The sequence below is a fragment of the Chrysemys picta genome, chromosome 8 (assembly GCF_011386835.1).
Source record: "Chrysemys picta bellii isolate R12L10 chromosome 8, ASM1138683v2, whole genome shotgun sequence".
Lineage (NCBI taxonomy): Eukaryota > Metazoa > Chordata > Testudines > Emydidae > Chrysemys > Chrysemys picta.
The window spans coordinates 110,241,901-110,258,161 of record NC_088798.1 but is presented as its reverse complement, the minus strand read 5'-3'; the positions used below and the strand labels follow the sequence as shown (position 1 = coordinate 110,258,161).

The following is a 16,261-nucleotide window of genomic DNA, read 5'->3' as shown; positions in this document are numbered from 1 at the left end:
AGAGGCGAAGCGAGGGTGTGACAGGCCCCAGGCGGGGGGTTTATTGGGCGGGCAAGGGGGCAGATCGTGCTCTGGGCCCCACTAGCCCGTGTGGCCCTGTATCCAGGCGAGGTAGCGGGCCACGTTGGTGTAGACGCCGGGCTTGTCCTGCTCTCCGCATCCCACACCCCAGCTGACGATCCCGCGCAGCGTGGCCCGGCCCTGCTCCTCACACACCAACGGCCCACCAGAGTCTCCCTGTAGCACGAGGGGACTGGTCAGAGGAGGCAGGCCCCGCTCCATCACTCAGAGCAGCTGGCAGGCCTGGGGCTGGCCCCTCCCCATGGGCACCGTGGCATTGGGGAACCCTGCAGTGCAGTCGAAGGGGGCTAATGGCACTGGGGGTGGGGTCGGCGGTCGGGAGCCCCTGCTGGCTTTAAGGTGGGAATAGCAGGGAGAGAGAGGACACATCAGTGCCCTTGATAAATCAGCCCCTGTCTCTCCCCTTTGGGATGGATTACCCAGGGATGAGCCAGCACCAGCCACCGGCAGGGAGCCGGAGAGCAAGGCCCACTTGTGTGAATCAGGGGCAGAGTGTGGTCTGGCTCATGGGGGTGCCCAGGGTAGCGTGGCAAAGCGGGGTCTCAGCTCACAAAGGGGCTGCTGGAGAGGCTGTTCCTTCCTGAACTGCAGCCAGATTGGAGCTGACCCGCCCCCGGCACCTCGTGCCCAGCTGTCTCACCTGGCAGGCGTCGGTGCCCCCCTCCAGGTAGCCGGCACACAGCATGTCTGCGGTGATCCTGGCCCCGTGCAGCTCGGGGGAACGGCACTGCTCGTGAGGGATAACGGGGAGCACAGCTTCCTGCAGGGACTCAGAGAGCTCCTCAGCCCCTGCCCGGGAGAAGAGAGGGGACCCTGCTGTGCCACGCAGCCCGGGCCCAGACACCTGGCACAGGGACACCCCAGCTGGTGCCAGGGATGCGCCCGGCCCCTCTTGGGCTGGCAGTGGTTAGGAGGCTTTGGGTTTGCGGGGGCAAACGCAGTGTCCGTGTAACCAGTGAGGAAGCGCCCGCCCTCGGGGAAGATGTGACCGTGTCAGGCAGCCTGATGGAGAGAGCGGCTCAGCGCAGCGCTGGGCTTATTCCGAAGCCAGTGGGCCAGCATGGCCAGTAGGGAGCATCTGCTCCGAGTGGGCGGGGCCATGTGGGTGGAGCTTGGTGTGTGGGCGGAGCGTGGGAAAGCCCCACACTTTTCCCGGCAGAGCGGGTGGGGCAGGGCCCAGCCCCTAAAGGGGCTCCAGCCAAGCCCAGCCCACGCTGCTTGTGCTTTGCTCCCAGGCCCCACCAGCTCTTCTCCACCCCCGGCCACTGCCCCCTGCTCACCCCTGCTGGGTCACAGGCCAGCTACGGGCTCCTCTCTGCCCCCTGGCCACAGCTGGGGCTGAGAGAGCTGGAGCCCGGTGCTGCCTGGCTGGTGCTACTGACCCGACTCTCCAGCTCCGCACCGCCGGGGGCTGACCCCTCCTCTCCTCCCTGAGCTCTGCATGCCGTGGCCAGGGGCTGGGACTGACCCCTCCCCCCAGCTCCCCATGCTGCGGCCAAGGGCTAGCCCCCAACCCCCCCAAGCTCCATTCTGCCTGGGGCTGGGGCTGAGCCCCCCAAGCCTCACTGCCTGACACCTCATGTCGCCACCCCCCCACACACATTCCCTCACTCCCCGCTAGGGGGGCGCACCCAACTTTTTTTGTAAACTTAGGGTGACCAGATGTCCTGACTTTATAGGGACAGTCCCGATATTTGGGCACCTATTACCCCCCACCCCCGTCCTGATTTTTCACACTTGCTGTCTGGTCACCCTAGGTAAACTGGGCATTTGTCCATTTGCTCTGATGAGCAAACAGGACAAATGCCTGTTTTTGTCAAAAAAGTCAGGACAGGGGGGACAGAGCTTAAAAAGGGGACTGTCCTGGCCAAAAGGGGATGTACGCTCACCCTACCTCCAGGCAAGTGGGCCTTGAGGGAGCCAGCCTGGGGTGGGGACAGACCCTGGCCTGGCTAATCGGACCAGAGTGATTCCCCGCCCTGGCACTGGACCGGCCCCGGCCGCGCTGTCAGCGCAGCCTGGCAGACGCCATCGTCTCCCAGCAGGGCTGGTGAGTGTGGCCGGGGGGGCAGGGTGTGAGGGAGTGGGTCTCTGGGGATTTGTGGGGGGGGTGCTGGGCTGTGAGGCAGTGGGGGAAGTTTGTGTGTTTTGGGTGCGAGGCACTATGAGGTCTCTTGAGGGGCAGTGCGGGAGGTCTGTGTGTTGGGATGCTGGGCAGTGGGGTGCTGTGTAGTTGTGGTGGGCTGTGGGGAAGTGCATTGGGCAGTAGTAGTGGGGCTGTGGGAGGGGTATTGGGCGGGGGTGTGTGTGCAGGCCAGTCTGCATTTGTGATGGAGGGTCTGTGGGGGGGCTGCTGGGCATAGCAGTTCTGGGGGACGCTGGGCCTGGGGAGTCGGGGGCTGTGTGGCACGGCCTGGGCCCACCCCTGAGGAGAAGGGGCAGGCTGGCAGCACAGGGCTGGGTGGCCCAGTGTGTGTCTGGCAACTGCCAGTTTGTGTACAGTGCCCGTGCCCTGGGCTGGGCTGCCTCCACCATGCCATGCCTCATTGCCCCGGCCGGCCCCTCGCTCCAGGGACCGACCCCCCCCATGCTCCATTGCCTCCCTGGGGGCCCACAAATATGTCTGGTGCCGGCCCACAAAAGGTTAATCCATCCCAGCTGGGCCCCCACTCACCTTCGTACAGGTGCCCCCAGCCGGCGAGCTCGCAGGGCCTGCTGGCATTGAGAGGCTCCAAGGCGCTGGGCAGGCAGGCGGGCGAGATGGAGTGGGAGAACTCAGCACAGCGGCCTGTGGCATTTGCCTTCAAATGCACCAACGCTGGGACACCAGGGAAGAAGCCGGTGAGTGAGAGTCTGGGCCCATCCTCACTACAGGCAACCAAGGGGGCAGGACTGGGGCAGTGGGACCGGGAGAGGTGGGCACTCACGATGTAGTGACTCGGGGGGGGGGGGGAATGGGTGCTGTGGGGGATGGGCTCTCCCCAGTGTTGTGGCTTTGGTGGGGGGGATGGGTGCTGTGGGGGATGGGCTCTCCCTGGTGTCATGGCTCTGGGTGGGGGGATGGGTGCTGCGGGGGATGGGCTCTTCCCAGTGTCGTGGCTCTGGGGGAGGGGAGGGGTGCTGTGGGGGATGGGCTCTCCCCAGTGTCGTGGCTCTGGGAGGGGGGATGGGCGCTCACCGATGTCGTGGCTCTGGGTGGGGGGATGGGTGCTGTGGGGGATGGGCTCTCCCCAGTGTCGTGGCTCTGGGAGGGGGGATGGGCGCTCACCGATGTCGTGGCTCTGGGAGGGGGGATGGGCGCTCACCGATGTCGTGGCTCTGGGTGGCTTGGGAGTAGTTCTCATGGAGCACGTAGTCCTGCACACGGAGCTCGGCGGAGCCCTGTGTGCTCCTGTTATAGTGGGTCTGCCCCAGCCTGACAGAGATGTGGGAGACGCTCGGCCTGCAGGATGTGACCAGTCATCAGCTAGGAAAGTGCCGCTGGCCGCCCACCACAGCCCTGCTCCCTCCCCGGTGTGCCCTGCCCCGCCTGTCTGTGCTCGGTGACTTGCCTGTGCCGCAGACAGTGCGCAGCTGTCAGCACCCAGCAGGAGGCAATGAGGGTCCCCCCGCAGAAGTGCTCCCCCAGGGAGAGGGCTGCCAGGTAGGGATGGGAGCCGGGCAGTGCCAGCATGCCACCAACAACCCGGCTCCGCAGGGACAGGCTCTTCTTGTACCGCTGCCCACAGCTCTGAGTCTGAGCAGAGCTGTCCCTGGGGCTTGTGGTCGTGGGCTTGGCCTCCGGCCGGCCCCCTGATGCCACTGTGTCCACAGCACCTGTGGGGAGAGAGCCGGTCATGCGAGGCTCCGCTACCCCCCCCCCCCGCCCTCTGAGAGCTCCTCGGGGCCTACCCGCTGCGTGCAGCTCGCATGGGGGGATGCTGCAGAACTCCCAGCTGAGCTGCTCCTCCCTCAGCGTGTAGCACCAGGGCCGGCTGTCGTTATCAGGGTTCCTGCAATGGAGAACCCCCCACTCCGTCAACGGGCTCCAGCACAGAGCAGCCAGGAGCCCAACCCCCAGCTCTCAGCACCTTGCCCCAACTCACCCAGCCCTTGCCCTGGCGTCTCGCATCTCCTGCCTGCCAGCTCCCCTCTCTGGGGCTGGGGCCCGTTGCTCACCTGCAGAAGGCGTGGCCGCCCAAGCCCAGGCTGAGTGCGTCGCGCAAGGAGCGGGTGGAGAACTCGTGGGACAGCAGGTCAGAGTCCCAGGGCAGGCACTGTGCCCCCGAGAGGGTGGTGTGGGCCATGCCCCTGTACAGGAGCCCGCTCCCGGTGTAACAGGCCTGCCTCCGGTCTGGTGAGTAAAGAGCCAGTCACTGGATGTCTCTCCACGGCTCCCTCCCTGCAACCCCTCAGGCCCCAGCCCTTGGGCCACCCAGAGCACATGGGCACCTCCAGCTCTGCTCTGGGCTGCCCTGCTCCCCCGTGGGCTCTGGGAGGCTGGATGCCCAGAGCTCTGATCCCAGCTCCATGACCTCGACCAGGCCCAGTCCCGCCGGGGGCCCAGGGATCCTGACCCAGCCTGTGTAGTACCGTTCTAGGCCCAGCCCCGCGTCCCTGCCCTGGGTGGCAGTACCTATGTCACAGAACGGCCCAACGTAGCCGCTCTGGCAGCTGCAGACCCACTCCCGCTTCACTTCCATGCAGTGCCCTCCGTTCAGACAGGGGTTTGTGGGACAAGCTGCAGAGCAGAGACAGGTGTCAGGGCTGCCTCCATGGGGCTAGCTGCTGCCAGGGGGCTGGCACTGACCAGCTGTTTGGGGCCAGTCCGGCATACGGTGCCCAGCTGAGCTCAGCCGCCCCTGAGCAAGCAGCGCATCACCACTGCCCAGTCCAGCACCTCCCGCTGCCCTGCCTGCCCTTGCCCCCAGCCCCCGTTCGGCCCCTCTGTCTGCCCAGGCCCTGCCCTCTGCAGGGTAGCCCCAGCCTCCTTTGGGGTGTGTCATGGAGTGTGGGGGAGACCAGGCCCTGCACCCCCGGCTTCCTCCACCTCACCATGACTCTCAGCCAGCCAGTAAAACAGAAGGTTTATTTAGACGACAGGAACACAGTCCAAGACAGGCCTTGCAGGTACAGACAAGATGCCCCGTAGTTAGGCCCATCTTGGGGGCCCCAGGGACACCACAGCCCCATTGGGAAGCCCGAGCCCCGTCTGGGCTCCCCTCCATTTCCCCAGCCAGCTCCAAACTGACTCCCCCTCCAGCCCCTCCTCCTCTGCTTTGTTCCTTTCCCGGGCCAGAAGGTTACCTGATTCCTTTGGTTTCCAGCACCTTTAGCTATCACCTTGCAGGGGGGAAGGGCCCTGGCCATTAGTTGCCAGGAGATAGAGTGTCGGCCATTTATGTGCACTGGCCCTTTGCTCTGCAACAATCTCACCCCCTAGAGACTTAAGAAATGCATAGGGGAAACTGAGGCAGCCACACAGTATTCAGAGGAAACATTAAGAACAGTCCCAGTTGGTCACAGGGTGGACCCTCCCACTGTGGAATAGTGCTCTCTGCCCCCCACTCTCACCCTTGCCATGGGCTGGCCGGCAGACAGTCTTCCCGGCGGCACAGTGGCACTCCTCCACGCTGGGGGGCCGGTACCTCAGCCACTTCTCTCCCTCAAGGAAATACACCAGCAGGTGCTCTTCAAAACAGCTCTCTGCAAAAGCCGAGTGGGGCCAGTAGGGAATGAGCCTGGGTCCCCCTTCCCCCAGCCCAGACAGAGCCCGATCCCACCTCGGTATCTGCCCATGCCCCAGCTGCGGCCAGTCGAGTCCCTGCCCGCTGCGAACCCAGTGCCTATTCCCAGGGGCTGCTGCTGGCCCGGCCGGGTGGGGTGGGGTGTGAGCAACATCATGAAGCCAGCTGGGCTCAGTAGTGGGGCTGTGTGTGGGTGGCTCTGATCTGTGGGGGGCTCAGCCCCCGAGCTGGGTCCTGGTGCAAGCGGCTGCCCCTGGCGAGGTGGTTCTGGAGCAGTCCTCCCTTGGAGGTGAGTGTGTCATCCCCCAGTCTGACACAGCCAGTGGCTGGCAGTCCAGGGGCAGGGTCCCAGGGCAATGTGGGGGCAGCAGGGGCAGGCAGGGAGGTCCCCACTCCTTTGCTCCCTACTGGGGCTGTGTGGCCCAAGAGGGTGGGGTGGGTGCTGGGCCCAGTCACCTTTCTGGCAGTGCCTGCCATGGAACCGGGCAGGGCAGACACAGCGGTAGCCATCCTGTCTGCTCTTGCAGGCACCCCCGTTCTCACAGGGGTTCGGCTTGCAGGGATCTGCAGACAGAGAGCGGAGTCAGGGGCAAAGGCTCTAGGCTGGGGGGCAGCGGCGCCAGGATCACCAGGCCCTGCCGGGACCTAGCCCTGTGGCCTGGACGAGCACCTGGGAGGGGCTGGTGGAGCCTGTTGTGAGTCCAGGGCTGCCTTAGGGTTGGGCGACCCCAGGGGACCGCCCAGGGGCACCATAGGCAAAGGGGCGCGGTGCAGCACCGCAGAGGTGCGCGCTATTAGAGTAAAGACAGAAACTGCTCCCAGCTGGCAGGGGAGCGCGCGTGGGGGGAGTGCCCAGGAACGTGGGGGGGTCTGTGTGAGCGGTGACGGCCCCCCCAGGGGACTGGGGGTGGGGAGGAGCAATACCAAACGCTCTGGGCATCCAGTTCACTTTCCCCACCTGGGCTGTGCTGCGGCATCAGGAGCTGCTGCTCTCTGCCCTGCCCTTGCGCAGCCGGCAGGGACAAGGACCGGCTGCAGGGAGCCCTGACGTCCTCCTCACAGCCCCCTAGAGGGGTGCGCGGGGCGGAGGGGCAGCGTTCGGGGCGGAGCGAGCAGCAGTGCCAACAGCTCCGTCTGTGCATCCAGGTCACTTTCCCCACATGGGCGCAGGGGTTTGGAGTCCAGGGGGGTGGGGCACCCCCGGGGGCCAGGGGCATATCACGCCCACAGGGGCCAGAGCAATGGGGGCACCAAGCCCTTGGGGGCCAGAGGCGCAGTGGGGGGCATCATGCCCACATGGGGCAGGGGCCAAAATACAAGTTCACCCAGGATGCCATTTTCCCTAAGGCTGGCCCTGGGTGGGTTAGCGAAGGGCACTGGGACATGGGGTGCAGACCCCCCGCATGTGGGGCTGGAGCAGGGAAATCTTATCCCCTCACCCCCCGCAGGTGTCACTTGGGTTCCCATTGGCTGCCGCACCTGTCACTCTCTTGTCCTCCCCACAGAGAGTCCACTTGTGGTCCCGGTCGTAGTTCTCGGTGGTGGCGCACCTGCCGCGGGAGGTGACAGTGAGGGGGGAGCGATGGTGCAGCCCCGGAGACCAGGGGGGCGAGGGGGCAGTCACGGGTGCTTGGCCCGGTCCCTGGGCATTGCGTGGAACGTGCTGCCCAAGGGGCCTGTGGTGGCGCCAGGCGCTGTGCCCTCACCCTGGGGACAAAGCCCTACCCCAAGGGGGTGAATCCCGGCTCCCCAGAGGGCTCTGGTCTCCCTGCGTCTCCCGCATGGGGCTGGTCGTGGGCATGGAGAGGGCAGCCGTCCTGCCTGCCCCCTCACCTCTGCCTGAGAGTGCTCTGTCGGGCTGCCACCCTCCCTGCAGACGGGGGCCGAAGGAGGGCCCTTCCTTGGTGTTTGGGGCACAAGGCTCTTACCAGGACCGGTGGCCATGCGGGCCGCCCCGGAGGCAGGAATATTGCATCTTGCGCTTGTAGCGGAAGGGGAAGTGGCAGGGCTCCCCACTGGCTGCTGCCGTCTCTGCAAGGCAAAGGCAGAAGGGGAGCTGCCCTGAAACAGTCCCTTCCTGGGGGGCTTCAGGCCCCTTCTCTCCCCCACCCCTGGCAGGAGGGAGGGATGGACAGTCTCCCCCTGCCCCCATCTCATCTAGCGGACACCAGTTCCCAGCCCCTACCCCGGGGGAACTGCTCCCAGGGACTGTCTCTGTGGCCATGTGCTGCTCAGCCGGGCTGAGAGCTGGGCTCGTGCCAGTGACCAGCCCCTCTAGTCCAAGCAGGGTGCCCCCCGTGCCGGCAGGCCCAGGCAGCAGCAGGCACGTGCTCTGCCATCCAGGACCCCCGGCCCCATGGAGCTGCTCTCTCCCATGACAGACACTCACCCTGGCCCTTCCTCCTCGGCGGGGGCTTGGCATGCCGGTCCTGCGGGACAGAACCCAGTGAGCATGTGCAGCGAGCCCCACGCTGGCCCCCGCCTTGGCCGCAGGGGGACAGCCGTGGGGGTCCCTGTCCTGTGTGCCCCTGGGGACAGGGCCTAGCACATGCCTGGCTCTGAGGCCGTTCAGCCCTTCCCCTCTGGGGGCCTCATGCCCCCCTTCCGGGGCGAAGCAGGGGCCGTCCCTGGCCAGAGAGGAGTTGAGAGCAGGACCCAGGGCCAGCGGCTGCAGGGACTGTCCCTCTCCAGCTGGAGCCAGGTGAGAGCATCCGTAGTGCAGGGTCGCCCCGGGGCCCCCAGTCTCACAGGTGTGGGTGCTGAGAAGGAAGGAAGCCGGGGTCGGCATGCGGGGACAGCCCTGGGGGGGCCCAGCAGGGAGAGCTTAAGTGGGCAGCAGGCTCTGGGGTGCATCTGTGCTGGGAAGGGCAGGCCCAGGAGAGCAGCCTCCTGCCATCGCTGGGGGCGCATTATGTAGGGCAGTGCCTTGGCTCAGAGGGGAAGGGGAGGTTCCCATGGTCTCACACTTAGCAGGGGAGGGGAGGGGTGGTTCCCCGTGGGTCCACACTTAGCGGGGGAGGGGAGGGTCCCATGGGCTCACACTTAGCGGGGGAGGGGAGGGTCACATGGGCTCAGACTTAGCAGGGGAGGGGAGGGTCACATGGGGTCACACTTAGCGGGGAAGGGTCCCATGGGCCCACACTTAGCCAGGGGGCAGTGTCACGTGGGCTCACACTTAGCGGGGGAGGTTCCGTGGGCTCACACTTAGTGGGGGAGGGGAGGGTCACGTGGGCTCACACTTAGTGGGGGAGGGTCCCATGGGCTCATGCTTAGCGGGGGAGGGGAGCTTCCCGTGGGCTCACACTTAGCTGGGGAGGGTCCCAGGGGCTCACACTTAGAGGGGGAGGGGAGGGTCACGTGGGCTCACACTTAGCAGGGAAGGGTCCCAGGGGCTCACACTTAGCTGGGGAGGGGAGGTCACATGGGCTCACATTTAGCGGGGGAGGGGAGGGTCACGTGGGCTCACACTTAGCAGGGGAGGGGAGAGTCCCGTGGGCTCACACTTAGCAGGGGTGGGGAGGTTCCCGTGGGCTCACACTTAGAGGGGGAGAGGAGGGTCACGTGGGCTCACACTTAGCGGGGGAGGGGAGGGTCCCATGGTCACACATTTAGCGGGGGAGGGGAGGGTCACGTGGGCTCACACTTAGCAGGGGAGGGGAGAGTCCCGTGGGCTCACACTTAGCGGGGGAGGGTTCCGTGAGCTCACACTTAGCGGGGGAAGGGAGGGTCACGTGGGCTCACACTTAGCGGGGGAAGGGAGGGTCACGTGGGCTCACACACTCAATGTGCTACCCAGAGTTGATGTGAATTGCCCCAGGCCCCAGTGAGTCTGGGGCGATGTGGGGACTAGAACCTGTGCCTGGCTCCTAGCCCTACACTCAGCTGGCCTGGCCTGGGCACTGTGAGTCAGGGCTAGCCAGGGGCTGGTGGGGCACTTTGGGGATTCCGGGTGCATGGGGCAGGGAGGGACTGGGGGTCACGGTCGGAGGGGGCTGGGCATGAGGGAGGGTTGAAGCCAGAGTGAACTGCTTGATACTCGGGGGGGGGGGGGAACTTACCGGGACGGTTGCCCCCGGGCTGAGCAGCAGAACCAGCAGCAGCAGCAGGGACATCATGGCGCTGTGCAGGGCAGGGACTGCGCCCGCTCCCAGGCAGAGCAAACAGTCCCCAATCGATCCACCCCAAGGCAAAGGTCTTTGGGGTGGGATTTAACCAGGGCTGCTGGGGGGGGCAGGGATGGTGGGGGCTGTGTCTGGGTGTGCTCCAGGGTGACCGCAGGGGCCTGAGAGCCAGGAAGTCCTTAGCCACAATCCCATTGCCCCCAGTCCTCTGCACCAGTCCCTTCCCCTTTTGCTTCCTCAGTTTCCCCACCTGTAAAATGAGAGTGCTGGGCCTGGGGGACTGTGACCCGCCTTTGCCCACTGCCCTGCAGCCAAACAAGGACTCGCCCCACCAGAACAGCGAGGGGCTGCGAGGCAATTGGCAGGGCCAGGCCGGCGTTCCCCTCGCCCTGGGGCCAGCAGCTCCTGGGAGATGCCCCTTGGCGGCTGAGACCGGTGTTCTGCTGTCGGGGTGCTAGGGCTGTGGTGTGGGGAAGGGGCATTGCCCTGCCCTGGCCAGGGCCCGCATCTGCCTGGCTCCTGTTCTTGCCCAGCTGGAATATGCAGCCATAGAAGCAGACTCCAGGGGCCGGTTGGATTAAAAGTAATTAATACATTGATGCTTTGCCGGAAAGTACGATCCAGAACAGACCCCGGATTTCATTTGTATTATTAGAAAGAACTACGTCTCTCAGCCTGCTGAGTTTGTGCTAATTGAAACAGGCCTGCCAGGGGGGTGCAGGAGCCTGGCGCGCGCTGGAAGGATGCCGGCTGGTCCATGTGGCCATGGGGCTTCGGACCCGAGGCCAGAGGCCCCTGTGGAGCAGTGCCGGGGGCGAGCCGGCAGCCAGGGAGGGACGGAGCAGAGTGCTCAGAGGTGGGGGGCAGCAATCTGACTCCTGGATGGATGCGCCTGATGCTGCAGCACCCGCAGCGCCGGGGGAACTGCCCAGCGAGGGGTGGGGTGAGCTGCCCTGCGAGCTGTGCTGGCTTGCACAGGGGTGAGTCGGGAAGGGGGACAGGTGGCGAGGCGGGTGTGGGGAGGAGGATCACATTGCATACGGAGATAAGATGGCCATACTGGATGTGACCAAGTGGGAAGCTTTTGTAATATCTCTATGGAGCCAGTGCATACCTCAGTTGACCCAGTGGAGGGACGGGGTCTGTTTGCTTTCAGGCTAAGACACAAGTGTGAATGGGCCTTAGTCAGGGGAGCATCTGAGAAGACAATGGCAGATCCACTGGCCTGGACTCTGACACCTAGCAACCAAGGCCCCAGAGGGATGTGTCCTGCCCCACTTCTCAGCATGGGGATGAACGGCATCCCCCCAGCCCAGAACGAAGGACTGGGGGCACGAGGAGGTGAAGAGTGGGCTACAGGAAGCAGTCAGGGCACAGGTCAGACAGACAGAGAGATGGAGCTTGAACTGAGGGGTTCAGTGCAGCTTGGCTGGGCTCTGGGCTGGCCAGAATGGACAATGCTTTACCCTTCATTCCTCTGGGCTACCCAAGGCTGCCTGTGCTCTGCACCAGTTGGTTGCTAACCCCTGCTGGTCTGACAATGCTGTGTGAATGTCACTGAAAATGCTTGTGGACGCGCGTGGACCAGTCTCTAGCAGGGTCTGTCTCAGTAGAACTCGCTGCCAGGAGCTCACGGGGTGGAGCAGGGGGGCTGCAGGCCCAGAGGTCCACTCAAGGAGGTGATGAAGCTGGGTGACTTACCTTAGCGGGTCTGGCTCACAGAAGGGGTTTCTCCTAGAGACTGTTAAGCTGGGGCCATAGCACTGATCCTCTGACACTGGGTCAGACCAATGGGCCATATAGCCCAGTATCCTGTCTGCTGACAGCGGCCAGGACCAGATGCTTCAGAGGAATGAACAAGAGCAGGGCATTTTGGAGTGATCCATCCCCTGTTGTCCAGTCCCAGCTTCTGGCAGTCAGAGGTTTTGGGGCACCTGGAGTGTGGGGTTGTGTCAGAAACCCCCCCCCCCCCCCGCCACAGTTCCATGGTTACAACGCATTCATTGCCCACCATGACCTCCAGACCTCAAAGGAGGAGCACAATGCATCTCTGGCCAGGTGTCCCTGACCATTTGGTGCATTCTTCAGAGGTGCCCTTTCCAGACATTCAGAAAATCTCTCCACCTGCTGCTCTACCCATCCTCGCGCACTCTCCTTGTTCTCGAGCTTGCTCACAAGGAGCTCTGCAAACGTCCTTCTTGGGGATTCAGTCCTCAGAACTGAAAGAGGACAGGCTGAAAACAGGACGGTGCACTGCCTTCCTGAGGCCAAGATATGAGACATCACTCTAAGATTGGACAGGCTTTCAAAATCGATGGGAAAGGATCCACTGGTGACGGTTCATGTCTGCACTAATGACCCTGTGTCCCAGGATCTCTCGCAGACAGAGAACTTGGAAGTATGCTGAAGAAGAATATCCAAGCAGTCTTCTCTGAGACTCCCTGTCCCATGAGCAATGGGTGACAGAAGGCAGAAGAGTCTGGAAATGAGCCTCTGGCTAGAAAAGGGTGGAGGGATGTGATTTGGTGGAACATTGGTTCCCATTCTATGGGGCTGTATAGAGTGGCTGGCCTCCACCTCAGTAGAAGGGGACCAATATCGCTGAGGACAGGCTGGCCGGAGTAGGCAGGAGGGCGTTCAACTGATAGCAAAAGGGAAGGGTAAAAAGAGGGAAGATCTGAAGAGGGATAGGCAGAGGCAGCAGGTCCAACCCCCTTGCCAGTGATGAGTGGCCATGACAGACCGCAGTCTGCCCCAGTGAACGGGGGCTAGATGATGACTGGCAGTAGCCACTGAGGCAAGGGGGTTTAGAGGGTTGTGAGTTCCCCTGGGAGGGGAGACCCAGAGTGTGGGGAGACTGCTGGGGGGCAGAACCCTGAGAAAAAGGGCACCAGGGTCCGGGATGGACATGGGGCCCTGAGGCAGGCGAGACACCGGCCAGCAGAGGGTGCTCTGGGAGCTGGAATTGAGCTAATTCCTGAGGCAAGCAGCAGGAGGAGGCGGCCCCGGGTGAGTCCGTGGCCTGCTACAGGGAGGAAGAGGAACTCTGTCAAAAATGGCATTGCCACTGGTAACGCAGAAGAAAAGGAAGTGCTTGTGGCTCAGTGTCTAACAGATAACGCACAGACTGGGGCATTGGGTGGTGTCTGCTCCAGACCCCGAACCACACTAGGGACAGGATGGGCGGCTCCTTAAGCACTAACTATAATGTGTGGGGGGAAAAGCTGCCGGATCAGTACTTCAATCTGAGTGACACATGCTGGAGGTTTCATTCTGCCAGGACTAACATGATGACAATTTCCTGACTGAAAAAGTGTTGCATCCAACGGGGGGTTGGGGGTGGGGAGCAGGGGGGGAATGCTATATTAGATCTTGTTGTGACAGATAAAGAGGGACTGATCAAAGAACTAAAAATTAATGGTAACTTAGCTACACATGATCAGGACCTGATCACATTTATAATGTGCAAACAGAATAAAGTCCAGATCCGTTATTTATTTATATATACATAGACTTTGTGCTTTAAAACGGCCAGTTTCACAGAGCTTCTGAGCCAAATCAGCCGGGAGGAAGAATTTAATCAGAAAAATGTGAATGGCGATTGGCAGTTGTTTAAGAACACTTCATTAGGTGCCCCAAAAGCCACAATCCCACAATTGAGGAAGAAGGCCATATTGGTTAAAAACCAATCTGGTTTAGTGGGGAAGTGCCGGCTGCTATAAAAAGCAAAAACATGTATATAAAACAAATGGAAGAAAAGAGAAGTTGATAGTAATATAACTCGGAAGACAGGAATTGTAGCAAAATGATAAGGGAAGCAAAGGGACACAGGGAGAACTCTATGGCCATCCGAGTTAAGGACAATAAGAAGGAATTTTTAAAAATAAACTAGGAACAAAAAGAATCCAAACACTGGTATTAGTCCGTTACTAGATGGAAATGGTACAATTAGCAATAATAAGGCAGAAAAGGCAGAAGTGTTCAATAAATATTTCTGTTCAGTATTTGACGGGGGGGAAACAGATGGTGTAGTCATATCATATGATAACATTCTTTCCATTCCATTATTATCTCAGGAGGATGTTAAACAGCATCCCTGACATTTTTCAGTTGGCAGGTCCAGATAACTTGCATCCAAGAGTTTTAAAAGAGCTGGCTGAGGAGCTGGCTGGACTGTTAATGTTGATTTTCAAGAAGTCTTGGCGCACCGTGGAAGTTCCAAAGGACTGGAAGAAAGCGAATGTTGTGCCAATATTTAAAAAGGATAAATGGTATCACCTCCATAATTATAGGCCTGTCAGCCTGACATTGATCCTGGGCAAGAGAATGGAGCAGCTGAGCCAGGACTGGATGAATAAAGAATTAAAGGAGGGTGAATAATTAATCCCAATCAATGTGGGTTTATGGAAAATAGATGCTGTCAAACTAATTTGGTATCTTTTTTTAGATTACTAGTTTGGTTAATAAAGGTAATAGTTGATGTAATAGACTTGGACATTTGCAAGGCATTTCACTTGGTATCACATGACATTTGATTTAAAAACTGGAAAGATATTACGTTAACGGGGCCCACAGTCAATGGACTAAAAGCTGTCTAGCTGCGAGGTCTCAAAATGTAATTGTGACTGGGGCATCAGCATAGAGCAAGTGTGTGCTAGTGGGGTCCCACAGGGATCAGTTCTTGGCCCTGCACTATAGAACATGTTTATTAACGACCTGAAAGAAACCATAAAATCAGCACTGTTCAATGTAACGACTCTGGCAGGGGTGCTCTGAGCCCCTGGACGACAGCGGTAATAGTGGCAGAGGCTCAGGACTCCGTTTCCCAGAGGCCTCAGGCCTAGAGCAGAGCTAGAACTGGCTGGCAGCACCACCAGAATCAGATATGCCAGACCTTAGAGACAAGGGTTTGGTTTTGTGCTCTGTGTGGGCTGTGTTCGGAGTGGAACAGGAGAGAAGTGTCACAGCCAGGTTTCAGAGTAGCAGCCGTGTTAGTCTGTATCCGCAAAAAGAACAGGAGTACTTGTGGCACCTTAGAGACTAACAAATTTATTAGAGCATAAGCTTTCGTGGGCTACTGCCCACTTCTTCGGATGCATATAGAGTGGAATAAATATTGAGGAGATATATATACACACATACAGAGAGCATGAACAGGTGGGAGTTGTCTTACCAACTCTGAGAGGCCAATTAAGTAAGTGAAAAAAAAATTTTGAAGTGATAATCAAGCTAGCCCAGTACAGGCAGTTTGATAAGAAGTGTGAGAATACTTACAAGGGGAGATAGAGTCAATGTTTGTAATGGCTCAGCCATTCCCAGTCCTTATTCAATCCTAAATTGATTGTATCTAGTTTGCATATCAATTCCAGCTCAGCAGTCTCTCATTGGAGTCTGTTTTTGAAGTTTTTCTGTTGTAAGATAGCCACCCACAGGTCTGTCATTGAATGACCAGACAGGTTAAAGTGTTCTCCCACTGGTTTTTGAGTATTATGATTCCTGATGTCAGATTTGTGTCATTAATTCTTTTGCGGAGAGACTGTCCGGTTTGGCCAATGTACATGGCAGAGGGGCATTGCTGGCACATGATGGCATATATCACATTGGTAGATGTGCAGGTGAATGAGCCCCTGATGGTATGGCTGATGTGATTAGGTCCTATGATGATGTCACTTGAATAGATATGTGGACAGAGTTGGCATCGGGCTTTGTTACAAGGATAGGTTCCTGGGTCAGTGGTTTTGTTCAGTGATGTGTGGTTGCTGGTGAGTATTTGCTTTAGGTTGGGGGGCTGTCTGTAAGCGAGGATAGGTCTGTCTCCCAAGATCTGTGAGATCAAAAGCCCGATGCCCTGTCCACATATCTATTCAAGTGACATCATCATAGGACCTAATCACATCAGCCATACCATCAGGGGAAGACTTTGAGCCCTGTGGGAGTTTGAACAGTGTTGTCTAGGGTAACCAGACAGCAAGTGTGAAAAATCGGGATAGGGGGTCAGGGTTAATAGGCACCTATAGAAGAAAAAGCCCCAAATATCGGGACTGTCCCTATAAAATAGGGACATCTGGTCACCCTAGTGTCATCACAGTTGAGAGCAGACACCCAGTAGGCTGTGGAGCGAGTTATGGCCATGGCTAGCTGCCCATTGGAACCCAGAGCTGCAAGGACAGTCTGACCGTCGGGGCGGACACTCTGTAAGAACACCCCTGGTTGTTTAGTTTGGTTTTGTTTTAAGCAGACCAATTGCAGCACTGCACCATCCCTCAGAGCCCGAGCTCACTGTTTCCCCAGCCAGGGGCTAGGAGGGGGCACTGGCTGTAAATGTTGGGAGGG

At 60.1% G+C, this 16,261-nt stretch overlaps 1 protein-coding gene across 2 annotated transcripts; it reads right to left on the bottom strand.

Annotated features, from left to right (window-relative positions):
• Positions 1-11: 11 nt before the first annotated feature.
• Positions 12-10,000, bottom strand: F12 (coagulation factor XII). Of its 2 annotated transcripts, XM_005282286.4 has the most exons (14): positions 9,866-10,000; positions 8,197-8,236; positions 7,736-7,838; positions 7,287-7,357; positions 6,264-6,371; positions 5,635-5,766; positions 4,697-4,801; positions 4,240-4,414; positions 3,973-4,073; positions 3,633-3,897; positions 3,387-3,523; positions 2,756-2,899; positions 722-870; positions 12-237 (listed from the first exon to the last, which is right to left on the bottom strand). In XM_005282286.4, the coding sequence occupies exons 1-14, from the start codon at positions 9,920-9,922 to the stop codon at positions 82-84; spliced, it is 1,743 nt and encodes a 580-aa protein (XP_005282343.2). In that variant the 5' UTR covers positions 9,923-10,000; the 3' UTR covers positions 12-81. The 2 variants fall into 2 exon arrangements, with proteins under 2 accessions (XP_005282343.2, XP_023966556.1); XM_024110788.3 differs by lacking the exon at positions 4,697-4,801.
• Between the last annotated feature and the right edge of the window lie 6,261 nt (positions 10,001-16,261).

What these genes read in the sequence shown, in the direction of transcription:
- F12 (XM_005282286.4), bottom strand. Translation starts at nt 9,922, where the DNA reads ATGATGTCCCTGCTGCTGCTGCTGGTTCTGCTGCTCAGCCCGGGGGCA. An exon ending in GGCGGCCACGCCTTCTGCAG is followed by an intron (nt 4,074 to 4,239) that starts GTGAGCAACGGG and finishes TCTCCATTGCAG; the next exon opens with GAACCCTGATAACGACAGCC. An exon ending in GGGGCACCGACGCCTGCCAG is followed by an intron (nt 238 to 721) that starts GTGAGACAGCTG and finishes CTCGTGCTACAG; the next exon opens with GGAGACTCTGGTGGGCCGTT.